At 32.7% G+C, this 16,175-nt stretch overlaps 1 protein-coding gene across 2 annotated transcripts in view; it reads right to left on the bottom strand.

Annotated features, from left to right (window-relative positions):
* LOC145260575 (battenin-like) overlaps window positions 1-16,175 on the bottom strand; it is a 141,221-nt gene that overhangs the window by 30,479 nt on the left and 94,567 nt on the right. For both annotated transcript variants that reach the window (XM_080118853.1, XM_080118854.1), the window contains exons 11-13: window positions 14,418-14,470; window positions 11,118-11,186; window positions 4,005-4,060 (exon numbers count right to left, since the gene is read on the bottom strand). In XM_080118853.1, coding sequence (XP_079974979.1) covers window positions 4,005-4,060; window positions 11,118-11,186; window positions 14,418-14,470 — 178 coding nt within the window. The remainder of the gene's footprint in view (window positions 1-4,004; window positions 4,061-11,117; window positions 11,187-14,417; window positions 14,471-16,175) is intronic.

The following is a 16,175-nucleotide window of genomic DNA, read 5'->3' on the forward strand; positions in this document are numbered from 1 at the left end:
TTCAAAACAATGGAAAACTCTGAATTTGCCAGTTGATAAAAATACTGTTCAAGTAAAATCTTGTTAAGAGTTATTCAAACTATTCCATCGGAAACAAGAGTTAAGAGCTTGTATGCTGACTTTAAACGGGTCTGTACAAACATAAATGATGCTAAATCCTAAGGTAGCACAAATTTGATAGTTGTCAAGTACTCTTTCATAAAGACAAATACACCGTGTCACAAATCAATCACAACGATGACAGAACTACATAAATTGCACTTTAAATTGCTTCTACACCCACCCTATTCTCCAGATCTGGCCTCTAATGACTACTAGCTGTTTGTAGACTTCAAAAGAATGATCTAGGGAAAAACGTGGCTCCAATGAAGAAGTGATATTGGAAACAGAGGTGTATTTTTAGACCAAAGACAACTCATTCTAAAAAAAAAATTAAAAAAAAAAATCACAGTTTACAAATAAAAATAAAGTAACTGCCATTAACCAACTTGCTATGCCAGTGATAACAAAGCATTGGCATCATTGGACATATTAACATCATTAACATATTAATATTATATATATATATATATATATATATATATATATATATATATCATATTAATACATTAACATGCTAGAAACTAAGAATGTTGACCCTCCACAGAGTAATGTACAGAAACCAATGTCTACCATGGCTGTACCTGCCCAGAGGAGCAGGAGGTATGAATCTTTCAGAAATGAATCATCATTGTCGAGCCACTATTGTGAGTATTGGCCAATATCTGATGAACTCCTAGAATCCAAACCTTATGATGGTACATCAACATCGAGAACCCAGAACTTTCATCACAAAAACATAAAACGAGCCTGCCACATATTTTCTGGATGAACTATCTAAGGAATATAACGATAAACAAAAGGATATTTAGATTGGATGAAAAGAAAATTGTTCTACTATGATCAGGAGATGTTGATAATGGCTGCCTAAAATCAAGACTTGATGACCAATGCTTTTTAAAATAATGCTTTTTAAAATAATGCTTTTTAAATAATGAATTTAACGTCAAATCTCTTTGACAGAGCACTAAATAAAACCTCCTTCTCACAGGCAGGTGATCTTCGAACTGATGAAAATAGGCAAAGGCCCTTTCTTCCTCTCTTCCTCACCCCTCTCTTCAGAGGGAGGGAGAGTAGCAGACTGCTGGAAGGGAATTATAACGATGATGATGATGATAAAGTGACCTGCAAACGGCCGGTCAAAGAGTGCGTTCCTCTTGCTAAATGTCGAATGTTGAATGTGTGTGTATAAAAAAAAAAAAAAAAATTATTTCTTTATTAAAATTTCAACAAGCCTGATATAAAGATATGGGACAAAAAGAAGAAAGTAGCAACCCTACTTGAAGTAAGTGTCCCTAATGATGCTGGCTTAAACAGAGTTGAGAGGGAAGAGATAAAATATATAGAAAATTCAATGTAATTCATATACCATATAGAACAAGAATCAAAATCAATAAAAACAATATCAGTAACTTATCCATAACATTCAACATAATATAACTAGAAAATACTGAATTGCCCTGACCAGGTGCACACACAACTAAAATAATCAGAGTCAAACAATAGTGAACTTGTAATTAACACCATTGTCAGTTGCATATTTATATCAAATAATGGCTGTTCATGTCATTATCCAGAGATAAGTGTTCGAACTCTGGTGTTGACAGTGATTACACTGGTGAACAAAAAAAAAAAAAAAATTTTCAAGTAACTTCAAGCTGCTGGATTCAAATATAAAAGTCAGTTTCACCCAAACAACTCAAGATTTCTTGTTTTTGAAATTGATATTCGTTTAATGACTTGATTCATTTAAGATGATTGTATAATCTGCTTTGAAACAAGTTTTCACTGTTTACAATAGAATTGATAGTTTTATATGAATTATATTTAAAATTGTATAGTTTGAAGTATTTCAGTACATAGTTACATTAGGATATTGTATTAGTATAAACACCTGTTTAGTACATTTTTCCATATGTTATGCAAGGAAAAGATTAGTGTACATTTTTTTTAAGATCTATAAAATTTATAAATTTCTTTTAACTCTTAATTCATTACATGCATCTGACCAGAGCCAGTTTTACATCAAAACAAAAATGCATGAATAATTCTGATGTGTGATTTGATAGTTCTCGTGAATTTACTTTGGTAAAAAACAATGAAAATTGACAAACATTTTATTTTGCATAGTTTATAGTGATGCTAGGACAAATAATGGGCACCTCACATAGCAGAAGCATGGAAGAAAAACTAATGAAAAAAATAATCAGAATAAGATCAGCATTTTAAAAAGTGATGAGAACCATGTATGAATTTTCATGTAAAAAGATCTTTTGACTTTGTGGCATTATCAAGTAATCCAATATTTTTTAAATGTACAAAAAATTATTGACAAGCAATGGTAATGAAAAAAATTGTGTTCAATATTATCATTTGTGAAAAACTATAATTTTTATGAAAGATTTTAAAATTTATGAATGTTATGAATTTATTGTCCATTGTCTGATCTTTATGAGTTTTGCTGTGTTCTTTTACATTTGTGACAAATATATAAAAAAGTGTTTATTCTTCCAATATCTTATTTCTTTATTGACAGTTTCAAGAATTTCACGTTTTTACACAAAAGTCAACGTCACTTGCAAAGAGAGGTTGAAACACTGAACTAACTGTTTATAGAAACATTTAATATTTGGTGTGCCAATTGTTTTGAATGAACAGAAAAACCATTATGATTGTTACTTTTGTTGCATCAATTAAAAACAAAAAAGTGATGGTGACGTATATCTATGATAAATTATGAGTAATGTTGGAGGGAGGGGGGTAAAAGGTGATACTATAAGATAAAAGAAAATGGTAAGATTTTAATTTGAGGAAATAGAAATTTATGCAATTCAAATTTCATGAAAAGAATTTTTTAAAAATTAAATGATTCCATTTCCAGTACACCAAAAATCTGACCCAATGAAAAAAAAAAAAAAAAATGGATCAGATTTTTTTCTATTCAACATATTAGAATTATCCAAAATCATTTAACTTCCTGGCAGCAAAATATTTGTAGACCAGCATTATTTATTCATATATGACAATCTGTACGAGATTTTTCATTGAAATAAAACTTTTAGAATTTCCCCTGTTTATGGTTTTGATCATTTTGACGAACCATAAAATGATTGTATTTTCTGTTAGTGTCTTCTCTTCTGAGTTACATTAATGAACGAGGTGAGAAATATATATATATATATATATATATATATATATATATATATATAAGACAAAATGGCCGCATGTGTTTTTGTATGTCCAGCAAAGGCTTTTTCTCAGGGGGTTACTATTCTTTAGAACTTTTTATATACCCCCTAGATCATAATATCTACGATTTGCGAACGCCCGTCGTATCTACATTTACATCGACTTTTATAAAATTCCTGTTATTCCTTCCTCTCACATGTTTGTTTGGCTTTTTTGTGTAAAAACAAAACTAAATCGAAAGCAAAGGCACCTACCTGGCCTTTCATGCTGGGATGTCCAGAAAGCAATCAGCTTTGATCAATGTCGAGAAACCCCTCATATCAGACAATTGCTATTCATTTGGACACTTCCTTTTTGTGGGGAGCTGGTTTTCCCCAACATCGTGGTGAAATGAAACGTCGGAAAGCTGAACTGGCCTCCAGCCAACGTTCATTTCTGCAAGTCAACTTTTTGATTGACATCACTAAATTTAAACGCTTTTCACTTCCTATGTCTCCCTAATGAAGCGGTAAAATATCATGTTTTCTTTCACTTTCTTTTCTGCCTTCGGGTTCGTCATGTTTTTTTTTACACTTACAAACACCCGCACAACGTCGGTACACCCGCTAATAGCCAATAAAAGATTATCATACCAAAACATAGACACCTAAAAAAATTGGAAAACAACAACTAAAACTAGTCACCACGCACACACACACATGTAAGAATTTGCTTACCAACGATATTGATCAGCAGGAGTCAGCCAAATACCATTGAAATATAATAACTCAAACTGCAATGATAATAAAACTATCGATTAGAAAATGGAAGAAAAACTAATGAAAAAAAATAATCAGAATAAGATCAGCATTTTAAAAAGTGATGAGAACCATGTATGAATTTTCATGTAAAAAGATCTTTTGACTTTGTGGCCTTATCAAGTAATTTAATATTTTTTAAATGTACAAAAAATTATTGACAAGCAATTGTAATGAAAAAAATTGTGTTCAATATTATCATTTGTGAAAAACTATAATTTTTATGAAAGATTTTAAAATTTATGAATGTTATGAATTTATTGTCCATTGTCTGATCTTTATGAGTTTTGCTGTGTTCTTTTACATTTGTGACAAATATAAAAAAGTGTTTATTCTTCCAATATCTTATTCCTTTATTGACAGTTTCAAGAATTTCACGTTTTTACACAAAAGTCAATGTCACTAACATTATTATGGACAAGGTAGGTCTTATTAAAAAAATCTGTCAAAATTTGAACGAAATCAATTTTAAATTTAAATCTAACATTTATATTTTTTAGAATGATGAATTTTATATTTATTGAATAAATTTATTATTGAAAAAAAAATCTGTAAAACTTATAGGAGTTAGTCACATCTTTTTAAAGCATTATTTCATAAAGTTGGATTTGAAAATTTTTGAAAACCGAGCAATGCTGTATAATTTTTTATTAAATGAAAAATCAGTTTATTTTATTTTATTCTTTAATTATTTTTTCTTGAGACTTTTAGTAGCATCCACACTAACCCTAATCCACCCTTATCAGAGAAGAAGACTTTGTAATTTTGTTTTTCTCCCTTTTCCCTTATTTTGTTGATATTTATGTCCAGGGATAGATCTCATTATGCTATTTGAGGAGCTGTTTTAATGTAAATGTTGCTTTCCTTATTTCTGTAAATCTAAAAGATTCAGTTAGTGAAGCTACATCACTTGAACCAAAATTATGTACTTTTGATAAATCTTTTTTTTCCTTTTTTCCCTCTTCCCTTACATATTTTTACACTGGAAAATAATTCAATTGCACAGATCAATTGAAATTAAGCTAAGTTTAAATACAAAGGATTTTATTCTTACTGAAATAATCTTTTTGAAATACTAAATTTAAAAAACTAATACTCTGAACATCAGAAACTTTCATCAGTGGCCCTATTGGCTTAGTAAACTAGGAGCAGGCTCAGGGCGTTCTTTTAAACATGAAGCGATGAAGACTGAAGTGCAAAAATATTTTGAATACGAACTTCAATTGGTGAGAGAATAATGTGAATGAGAATGAATAAAAAAAATCCTGTTGGATATTTCATCAGATCTCAATTACTGTATCAATTTATCACACTTTGGAAAGAGAGGGAGGAAGGATGGGAGAGGGTTAGGGTTAGGGTTTGGAAAGAGAGGGAGGAAGGATGGGAGAGGGTTAGGGTTAGGGTTTGGAGAGAGAGGGAGGAGGGATGGGTTAGGGTTAGGGTTTGGAAAGAGAGGGAGGAAGGATGGGAGAGGGTTAGGGTTAGGGTTTGGAAAGAGAGGGAGGAAGGATGGGAGAGGGTTAGGGTTAGGGTTTGGAAAGAGAGGGAGGAAGGATGGGAGAGGGTTAGGGTTAGGGTTTGGAAAGAGAGGGAGGAAGGATGGGAGAGGGTTAGGGTTAGGGTTTGGAAAGAGAGGGAGGAAGGATGGGATACAACATGACAAATGGAACAACTTGTGGCCTAATGAGATCCATCATGAAAAGTTTCAATAAAAAATACACGATTAAACCCGGATCTCCAACTTCTAACATAGGCCCCCGCTACCATGTCTCCTTCTCGAACATCAGGGATATACGTTCTAACCTTCCAGAGGTTGAAACCCAATTACAGGAAACTAAACCAGACATATAATTTTTAAACGAAACTGGCATTGGACATACTATTTCCCTAGATGAATTCGTAATTAAAGGATACTCTAATTTAACTTCCAAATCTGACCCCAAAGATCGCCATGGACATGGAACATGTGCCTATATAAAAGATGGCTTTCCATGTGGTAGGGACATCTCCAGAGAAGATCTCAACTTACCCTATATGTGCTTCCGGGTTGCACTTGCTCAAACTACTGCATTTATATTTGCTCTCTATCGCCCCCACAACAGCAGAGTTACTACCTTTAAAAGCATATCTGAGAAGATTGACCACGTCCTGTCTGTGCATCCTTCAGCTAATATTCATGTCTGTGGAGACTTCAATGTTCACAATGTGGAATGGTTAACTCACTCAAACAAGACCGATGATGAGGGGTGGTTCTGTCATTATTTCTCCATTGCTTATGACCTCACTCAGATTGTTCATGAACCCACCCGTGTGCCCAATACTGACGGCCAGTATGCAAGTCTCCTAGACCTCTTTCTCACAACTTGCCCTGAACTGTGTTCAGCTTCCCTTCTTTTTTTTTTTTTTTTTTTTTTTACGGAAGCCACTCAGGGATAAGGGTTATTGCAAGTACATTACGTTAGTGTGGAGATTTGATGAAGTGTTTACTTAAGGGGGCGGTTCATGAGGAATTTGTTAACACTGGACTTGAAGATATCCAAGTTGTAGTCCGGTGGGAAGCAGGCAGACGGAACAGAGTTCCACAGGCATGCAGTTCTAAGAAAGAAGCTTTGTTCATGGAATCCACGTTTTGATTTAGGCAAAGATATAGAGTGGGGGAAATTTTTCACTGTGGATTCAGCTAGACGGGTGTTTTTCGTGAAAGATTGGCGAGGGGGGACCAGAGATTGGAGTTCAGACGAGCACCTACCATGTAAATAACGATAAAACAAGGATAGGCTCGCAACGTCTCTTCTGTGGGAGAGAGGTTGCAGGGTAGAGAAAAGGGCATCCCCCACTAAGCCACAAAGTCTATTTTGTACTCTGTCAAGGCAGGATAGGCTGTTTTTAGCAGCTCCTGCCCAGATATGGCAACAGTATTCCATCCTTGGACGTACTTGGCTTTTATATAGATAGAGAATTGCATCAGTAGTGAGATATCTTCTGGAGCGGTAGAAGGATCCCACCATCTTTCCAGCGACCTTGGCAACAGACTTGATGTACGTGTTCCATTTCAGATCAGGAGTAAAGGTCAAACCCAGAAGCTTGTCAAAACATTAGGCCTCCCCAAGACGAGAGCAATTCATTTCAATGGATGCCAGATGGGGATCAGAGCGTTGATGATGTAAGGATAGGAGTTTGGTTTTGGATGCATTAAAGGTAACCAGCCACGTCTTCCCCCACTGAACCACGCGCTCGAGATCAGAGGAGAGAGAATCAGAGAGAATTTTGTCATTTACAGCCTTTGATGTGTTGCCGTAGATGATCGTGTCATCAGCATAGATGTCAACGAATGATTTAAGTATGTGTTTAGGGACGTCATTGATGTAGATCAGGAAGAGAGTTGGGCCCATGATTGACCCCTGAGGGACTTCTATCTCCACTTGGATCTTCCGACTGGTAATTGTATCAGTTAAAATAAAAATGAAATGTAATAAGTCCTCAGATGCACCTCTCCATCATACAGTATATCGATATTCTATGGCAGACTGAGATAGCTTCTGTACATTTATATCAAATCTACCTCTACATTCGATGTTTAAAAAGGATGTGTCCTATATAATATCAGACCTGACCGAATGGTTAATTGTAGGTATAGACTATTTCATACCCTTGAAAAAATTCCAGCAAAAACCTAACAGCCAGCCGTGGTTTTCTCCAGAATGTGCTGCTACCACTGCACACAGAAATTACTTTTTTCATTGTTTCCAACGTAATAAATGTACTGAGACTGAAGCCACTTTTAGGACTGCCAGAAACCACTGTAAAAAAGTAATAAAGAACGCAATAGAGTTGTATGCTCAGTCCGTCAAGTCCAAAGTAGCTGAGCAGCGGCTAGTTTTAGCGAATAGCAAACAGAATCCTGAACAGAAGCATGTGTTCTATTCCAACTCTCATAGATGGACCTGAGGTCATCTTGTCAGCATCAGACAAAGCCAAACTCTTTGCTAAGAACTTTGCAGCTAATTCTACCCTTTGCGACCAAGGCCGCCAACCTCCAATATTTCCTCCTGTATCAGAAAACATGCTATGTGATATACAAATACCTGTACGTAATGTTGCCAAGCTAATCAAAAACCTTGATTCCAGTAAAGCAACCAGCCCTGACAGTATTCCAATTATAGTACTCAAAAGACTTCAACCAGAACTAGCGCCCATACTTACAAAACTGTTTAAATGTTGTCTTAAGGAGAATTGCTTCCCATCACCCTGGAAAATCTCATCAGTACGCCCTGTATTTAAGAATTCAGGTGATCGCTCATCTCCCTCTCAGTACAGGCCAATAAGTCTCCTGTGCGTCATGAGTAAGTTGCTGGAATATGTGTTAAAGAGAGAAGTAATCAACCATCTCAGCAAAAATAACCTTCTTAGTGACATGTAATATGGTTTCCATTCTGCTAGATCTACAGCAGATGTGCTTACAGTTATATCTCATAGGATTAGCAAATTTCTCGACGGAGGCAACCTTTCTAGGGCAATTGCTCTTGATATATCAAAGACTTTTGATAGAGTATGGAATAAAGGTTTACTTCACAAGATCTCCAGCTACGGTATAGCTGGAAATGTCTTCTCAATTATCAAATCATTTCTCTCTGATAGGTTCATAGGAGTAGTGGTTGATGGGCAGAAATCAGAAGCTCTCAGTATTAATGCTGGAGTCTCTCAGAGGTCCATCCTGGGCCCAACTCTCTTCCTGATCTACATCAATGATCTTCCAAATCACATCCTTACATCATTCATACACATTTATGCTGATGACACTACTATCTATGGTAGCACATCTAAGACAGTAAACGACCAGGTTTTCTTTGATTCTCTCTCCTCTGATTTTGAGCAAGTGGTACAATGGGGAAAGAGGTGGCTTGTTACTTTTAATGCATCTAAAACCAAGCTTTTATCTTTACATCATGATCCCCATCTGGCATCAATTGAAATGAATGGCTCTCGTCTTTCTCATAGAAGAGATGTTGCCAGTTTGTTTCTGCTTTATCATTATTTTCATGGCAAGTACTCGGCTGAGCTCCAATCTATGCTCGTCAGACTTTCAAAAGAAACACCCGTCTAGCAGAAAACACTATCACTAATTTCCCCCACTCTTTATCTGTGCCTAAACCTAAACGTAGATTCCATGAACAAAGTTTCTTTCTTAGAACTGCATGCCTATGGAATTGTGTTCCGTTTTCCTGCTTTCCAACTGACTACAATATGGTTGTCTTCAAGTCTAACGTAAACAAGATTTTGATGAACCGTTCTATATAAGTTAACAAATTTACCGAATTTCCATTATTAACGATTACTATATTGTCCAATTTCTACTGTAAACTCTTTAACCCTTATCCTCGAGTGGCTTCTTGACCTTGATAAGTGGTGATGCCTATGTAAAAAAAAAAAAAAAAATCTATGATTGAAACATGATTGGATTTTTGTAGTCACTGAAAATATTATATTTATATTATCATTCAAACACTACCGTGTTTGAATATATGGTTAAGTGGCAGTTTTAGTCATTTAGAACTGCTTTAAAGCTTCATTTTTTTACCACATTTCAAACAATTATTACAGTTCATAGATCACCTTCTCAGCTATATTGTGAAAAAAAAACATTTTTCAATTTTCGTTCAGTAAAACAAAAGTTATGATGAATTTTCTGGTGTTCAAAACCGTAAAAATATGTAAGGAGGTGAGTGACACTTTTTATGATTGTTTTTCATAACAACCACATCGCTTCAGCAACTACTGTTGCTACTAATTCGAAAAGAGAAGTAACAAGTGAAACAGAGGGAATGAAAGCATAAAAGGGAGATAATTGATGGGATTTTATTGAAAGCAGACGAGTGCCGTACATTGTTATTACATATGTGTTTATGGAGGCAAGAGATAAGACTGAAATTAAACAAAGAACAAGTGATTTTATGGAAAAATCATGGATTACAATAGAAAAATGCGAGCATAAAAAGTGATATGGTTAAGTTTAAACATGGAAAAGTTGTTAAAACTGGGAAAGAAAAGGACAAAATATTTTAGTAAAAAATATAATAAATTTATAACTTAAAATATTGCAGCATTAAGAATTGATTATATAATGTCATAAATTGAATTAAAAAAAAAAATTCTTAATGTTGCAATATTTTAAGTTATAAATTTATTATAGTTTTTATTAAAATATCCTGTCCTTTACTTTTTCAGTTTTAATGACTAGTCCTTTACTTTTCCATTAAGTGGCAGTTTTAGTCATTTAGAACTGCTTTAAAGCTTCACAGCATACTTTAAGCTTAACCATATTGCTTTTCATGCTAGTATTTTTCTATTGTAATATATATTCATATGAAAAAAAAATATGAACTTGCAGTTAAATGGGCTGGTAAACAGCAAAACAAAATAAAATAAATATGATAAGCAAAAGTTCAGCTAGAATTCGTCAGTCAACTTTCTCAACTTCCAGTATGTGTTCTCCCCACTGCCTCTGCCAACAAGCATTTTATAGAAAACTGACCCCATTCTGTTTGCATATGCGTGCAGTGGAAGATGAGATCTCGTGAGATTTCATGAGACTACACCTTATAAATCCATTGCTGCCGTCTTTAATTTCTCTCTCTCTCAGATCCCATCCGAAGGTAAGTTGTATAACTGCACAATACACACACACACAGGTGCTTTCTTCTTTGATTATTACATTCAACTCTACAAATGAGATGTTTTTCACATTGTGTGAGAAAAAGAAATGCTTCTCTATTCACAATTTTTACATGTGTGGAGACCAACTGACTTGAATAAACTAAAAAGATCGAAAGCAGTTTTTTTGGAGAGAAAGTGTTGATGCTGGAAATTTCTCAAAAGTCATGGGAATGTTTGAGGAACAGGAATTTCATTTGAAGTTTGGGTTGCCATTGTGACCATTGTTTTTTTTTCATTCTTACTATTTCATTGTCTAAACCTGAAAGTGGTATCCCACAATAGTAAATGAATAACAATTATTTTGAAAAAGGAACTCACCAAAGCTTGATTGATATAATATTCAGCTATGTATACCAAACACAATGGAACCATATATTTTAAAAGTTTCTGAAATGCAAAAATAAAAGATAATTCTTAATTTTAAAATTATGTAAAACTAGTAGGAATATTTTGAATTGCTCAAGAATGAATTAGGATACGTTGTTATATTATGGATGGCCAGGCATCGCTGGATGACCTAATGATTATCATTATGATTGTTGTTATTAGAAATTTATTATTATGATTGTTGTTATTAGAAATTTATTATTATGATTGTTATTATTAAAAATTTATTATTATGATTGTTATTATTAAAAATTTATTATTATGATTGTTATTATTAGAAATTTATTATTATGATTGTTTTTATTAGAAATTTATTATTATGATTGTTGTTATTAGAAATTTATTATTATGATTGTTGTTATTAAAAATTTATTATTATGATTGTTATTATTAAAAATTTATTATTATGATTGTTATTATTAGAAATTTATTATTATGATTGTTATTATTAGAAATTTATTATTATGATTGTTATTATTAGAAATTTATTATTATGATTGTTGTTATTAGAAATTTATTATTATGATTGTTATTATTAAAAATTTATTATTATGATTGTTGTTATTAGAAATTTATTATTATGATTGTTGTTATTAAAAATTTATTATTATGATTGTTATTATTAGAAATTTATTATTATGATTGTTATTATTAGAAATTTATTATTATGATTGTTGTTATTAGAAATTTAGATGTTTTGAATACTAAAAATGTAATAGAGAACAATGGTAATGAAAACAAGATTTTGATAGGGTTTGGAAATTGGCGAGAGAAACAGTTATGTTGAGTCATGATGGAATTCTGTATCAAGCAATATAAACAACTATGGAATGTTGGAAACAAACTTAGGAATTTTTGTTTTCATAAATAAATGGATTACGTGACAACGATAAGGTGACTGTTCTTTTGTGCTACCTAACATTAATTAGTAGTCATGTGGTCAAAGAATTAAAAAAGATACTTTTATATATACAAATAAGCAGTTAGAGTCAGGGAGTAAATGTGTATCTAGAATTAGGCAGTTTGAGGGAGATTGAATCAGAGATTAATCAAGATGGAAAGTGGACACATAACAAGATATAGGAACCAAGAGTAACGTGCAACTGCAAAGATGGGTGGGGGGCAGTTGCATAAAATAACCCAAATGTTGATTGTCATTTCTCAGGAAATCTTCTTGCAGCTTATAAACCGTCAGTCAAGACAAACTGACAGCAGAAGGTAGGTTCCCTGCTTTTTGGCCTCAATAACCCTCTCCCCCCTGAAAGATGTTTATTTATCTCGTAAGGAATTGCTTGTAAATTAATCTATATCCACATTTGTTGAACCGTTTGTTAAATTGTACATACACTTATAAATATATGTTCACAGACACTAGGCATCATAACGTGTATCCTTAACACTGAAGAGAGGATACGAACAGTGATACAAACATATGAACACTATATGATCACAATATGTTATGTTATATACGCACATTCAGGTGACATGTTACACACGTTATATAGATGACTATATAACAAAACATCTTCATACGTGTAAAACCATATCACATTTTTTTATTTCTTATTTTTGACATTTTATGATATTTAGTACTTGGCGTGACGTGCAAAGATATAGGTACCATTGATTAGGTTGAAAGGAATGAAATTCCAGTTTAACTATCTCGTAAGAAAATCAGCATTTCTCGGGAATAAAGGAATACACTCGTGTACTCCTGCTTCAAGCTATCGATATTTCTATTGTGTTATTTTTTTTAAATTTCTATAATTTTCAAGTAATAAATGAAATAAGATTATACAGCTTGTACAAATATGTAACTCGCACAATATTATTACACACCCTTTTTGATCCGTCAATAAAATGATACACCATTTGATAGCACAATAATATTGTACATCTTTTGATTCCACAATATTATTATACCTCCTTTGATGCCGTCATGTTATTAAACATATGCTGCAATATTATTGTACACTATTTGATACAATAATATTATTGTTCATCTTTTGATCCCTTAATAACTTAATACACTGCTTGATCATAAATATTATTGTATATCAATTGATACCATATTTTATTTTATTATTTTATTATATATTATACACCCTTTGATCTCACAGTATTTTTGTACATCTTCTGATCAAAATTATATACACTTTTACATAGCATATTACAAGATTAAAATGTTCCAAATTTTATAAAAATCTGTCATTCATTTTTTAAATAAGGAAAAGCCATACCCCATTCTTCCCTATAAAATAAAACACAGTTTATCAAACTTTCTTTTTACTATTTTTGGTATGATCGGTAATATAATTTTTCTCCCTATACAGCACATCCAATATTATTGCATCATTAAACATGAAATGTTGCTTTCTGCAAGTATTATGATCTGACAGCCTGAAAATAATAGTTGAAGACTTTTCCAATATTGTTGATCTCAATACTTCAAATAATATTCAATTTTCCAATATTGTTGATATCTTCTATTCATATGAAGTTAGGTATACAAATATATTTATATGTAAAGGATTCATTCTTAAACTAATTAACCAATCATTATGAATTTAGGGAACATATCTATTAGACGCAAGAGTTTATAACGTGTGTTATATTTTATTTAATTTAGTTTCATGCAAAAAAAAAACAAAAGTGAAGCTTTATATCTGATGTGAAATTTTGATAATCGGTTGAATAATCGGTTGAATAATCGGTTGAATAATCGGTTGAATAATCGGTTGAATAATCGGTTGAATAATCCTCAAATTTCAGTTTTAGGTGGCAATACATGAGTACATCCTTCCAATATAAAATTTAAATATTTCAGATTAGAATAAGTTATTAAACACAAATAAAGCAAGATTCCATGAATTTCAATTTCTTCTTAAGACTCATTAAGCTTAAGCCTTAAATTTTAGACATTTTCTAAAGTCAAAATCAAATCATAGATTTTGATTAAAATTATAACAAGGATTCTAAACACAAAGTTTAGTATCATTATATCTTTAGTTTAATCTTTATAAAGGGTCATAAAACTGTTATCATCAGGCGATTAATTTTACAATTCTGATATAGGTATGTTAGTATTTATTAATCAATCAATATAGATGTAGATATCAATAACATCAGCATTTGGACAAAAATCAATACAGTATGAAGTGTTCAACATTTGTTAATTTAAATTTGACAAATTTTTATGGCATGAAAACTTGATACATAAATTTTACTTACCACAATTCTGATCATTTTCTCTTTAGGAGAAAGCATAAGCCTTGGTGGACTTGCTATCCAAGAAAAGAAAGAAAAGCAGGAATTACATAAATCAATAGTTTATCAAAGAATTTCAGAGTTAGTTTTCATAGAAGAGAGATTTCCAAGGTGCAGAAACAATATTTGGTTTAGCTGTAAGAATTCAGAACAAAATGGTACAGGAAGCAGTAAGATGAAAAAAGGTAAGATTGTTGTTACAAAAATGTTGAAGGCTGTGAGTGAAAACGGCATTAAGATGATCACAGACTTGATAAATGAGATCATAAAATAAAGTGCTGTTCTAAAATACTGGAATCTTAGTACAATTGTAAACTGTCACAAGAGTAAAGAATTTCAGACGTTTAAAATGTTGATAGATCAAATCCTGAAAGTGGTTGAGAAGATAATTGAGCAGTAAATAAGATGTACGATTCACTGATGAAATACAGTTTGGGTTTATGCCTGGACAAAGTACTACTGATGCTATATTTTCCTGTGGAAAATACAAGAGAAGTATTTTGATAAAAAGCAGAACTTGTATTTTGGTTTTGTGGATTTTAACAAAGTACCAAGAGATATTGTTTAGTAAGTTTTGCTTAAATTAGGGGCAAGCGTTTGTGAAAGTTGTTCAAGTAATGCATAGAAATGTTCAAAATCAATAGTTTAGCAAAGAATTTCAGAGTTAGTTTTCATAGAACAGAGATTTCCAAGGTGGCTATTGGGATGAAGTCACAGACAGAGTTGTAGGCGATTGAAAGCATGTCAGACATTGATTTGGATGTTGATGTCCTTATACCCCTGACCTATGGCGGCAAACATTGAGTCCAGGTATTTGAAGTAATCAACCTCTTCTAGGATTTTCCCATTAAGAAGAATCATGCTTTTCTTGGAGTAAGAATCCTGTAGAGAAGAGTTTTGGTTTTTGTAGTATTTACCTTCATACCAATCTTAGAGGCAAAAATGGTACATTTTTTTCTGTGGCTGATTGAATGTTGGCAAAGTTTTCTCTGAGAATAGCTATGTCAAGTCAAGATCAGTCAGGATAAAATTGCAACCAATTGAGACACCAGGAAATTCAGCAAGTGCATTGCAGCTGAGCCAGTCAATAGCATAATAGAGCAGTGTGAGCAAAAAAAACACGCCCCTGTCTAACTCTGAAGTGAATGTAAAAAGAATTTTGATTCTCAGACATAGCAGCAAATTTTTTGTGTGTGGAGCAAAAATATGCTTTGATGAGATCAAGCAGATTGGGTGAAAATTCATTTGCATACATCATCTCCCATAATGCACCTCAGTTCATTGAGTCAAATAATGTAGCAAAATCCACAAAGCAAATGACCGTGCACTGTTGGTAGTACCAGTGTTGTTCAAGGGTTCTCAGTAGCATAAAAATTTAATCGTGCAGTCTCTTCCAGGCCAAAAGCCACATTGGTTTGAACAGGTCGTATAGTCATCTTCGAGTTCATCTCAGTAGTACAGACGTCTAAATGATCTTTGATGCTATATCCATGAGACTGATGCTTTTGTAATTGCTGTAGGGATCGATCACCTTTCTTAAAAAAGGGAAGAAGCACATCACTCCAGTCTTGTGTGAGAGATTCATCTACTTGCAATTAATCAAATATACTGACGGAACTTTTATAAATATGCATTGGAGGAAGTGACAAGAATGAACTTGATAGAAAGATAAAAACCAATTCAAAGATTTCTTTGGAAATCAATTTCTAAGAAACCATCAAA

Source organism: Euprymna scolopes, chromosome 36, assembly GCF_053919585.1.
Source record: "Euprymna scolopes isolate OS-2025 chromosome 36, ASM5391958v1, whole genome shotgun sequence".
NCBI classification, from domain to species: Eukaryota; Metazoa; Mollusca; class Cephalopoda; order Sepiida; family Sepiolidae; genus Euprymna; species Euprymna scolopes.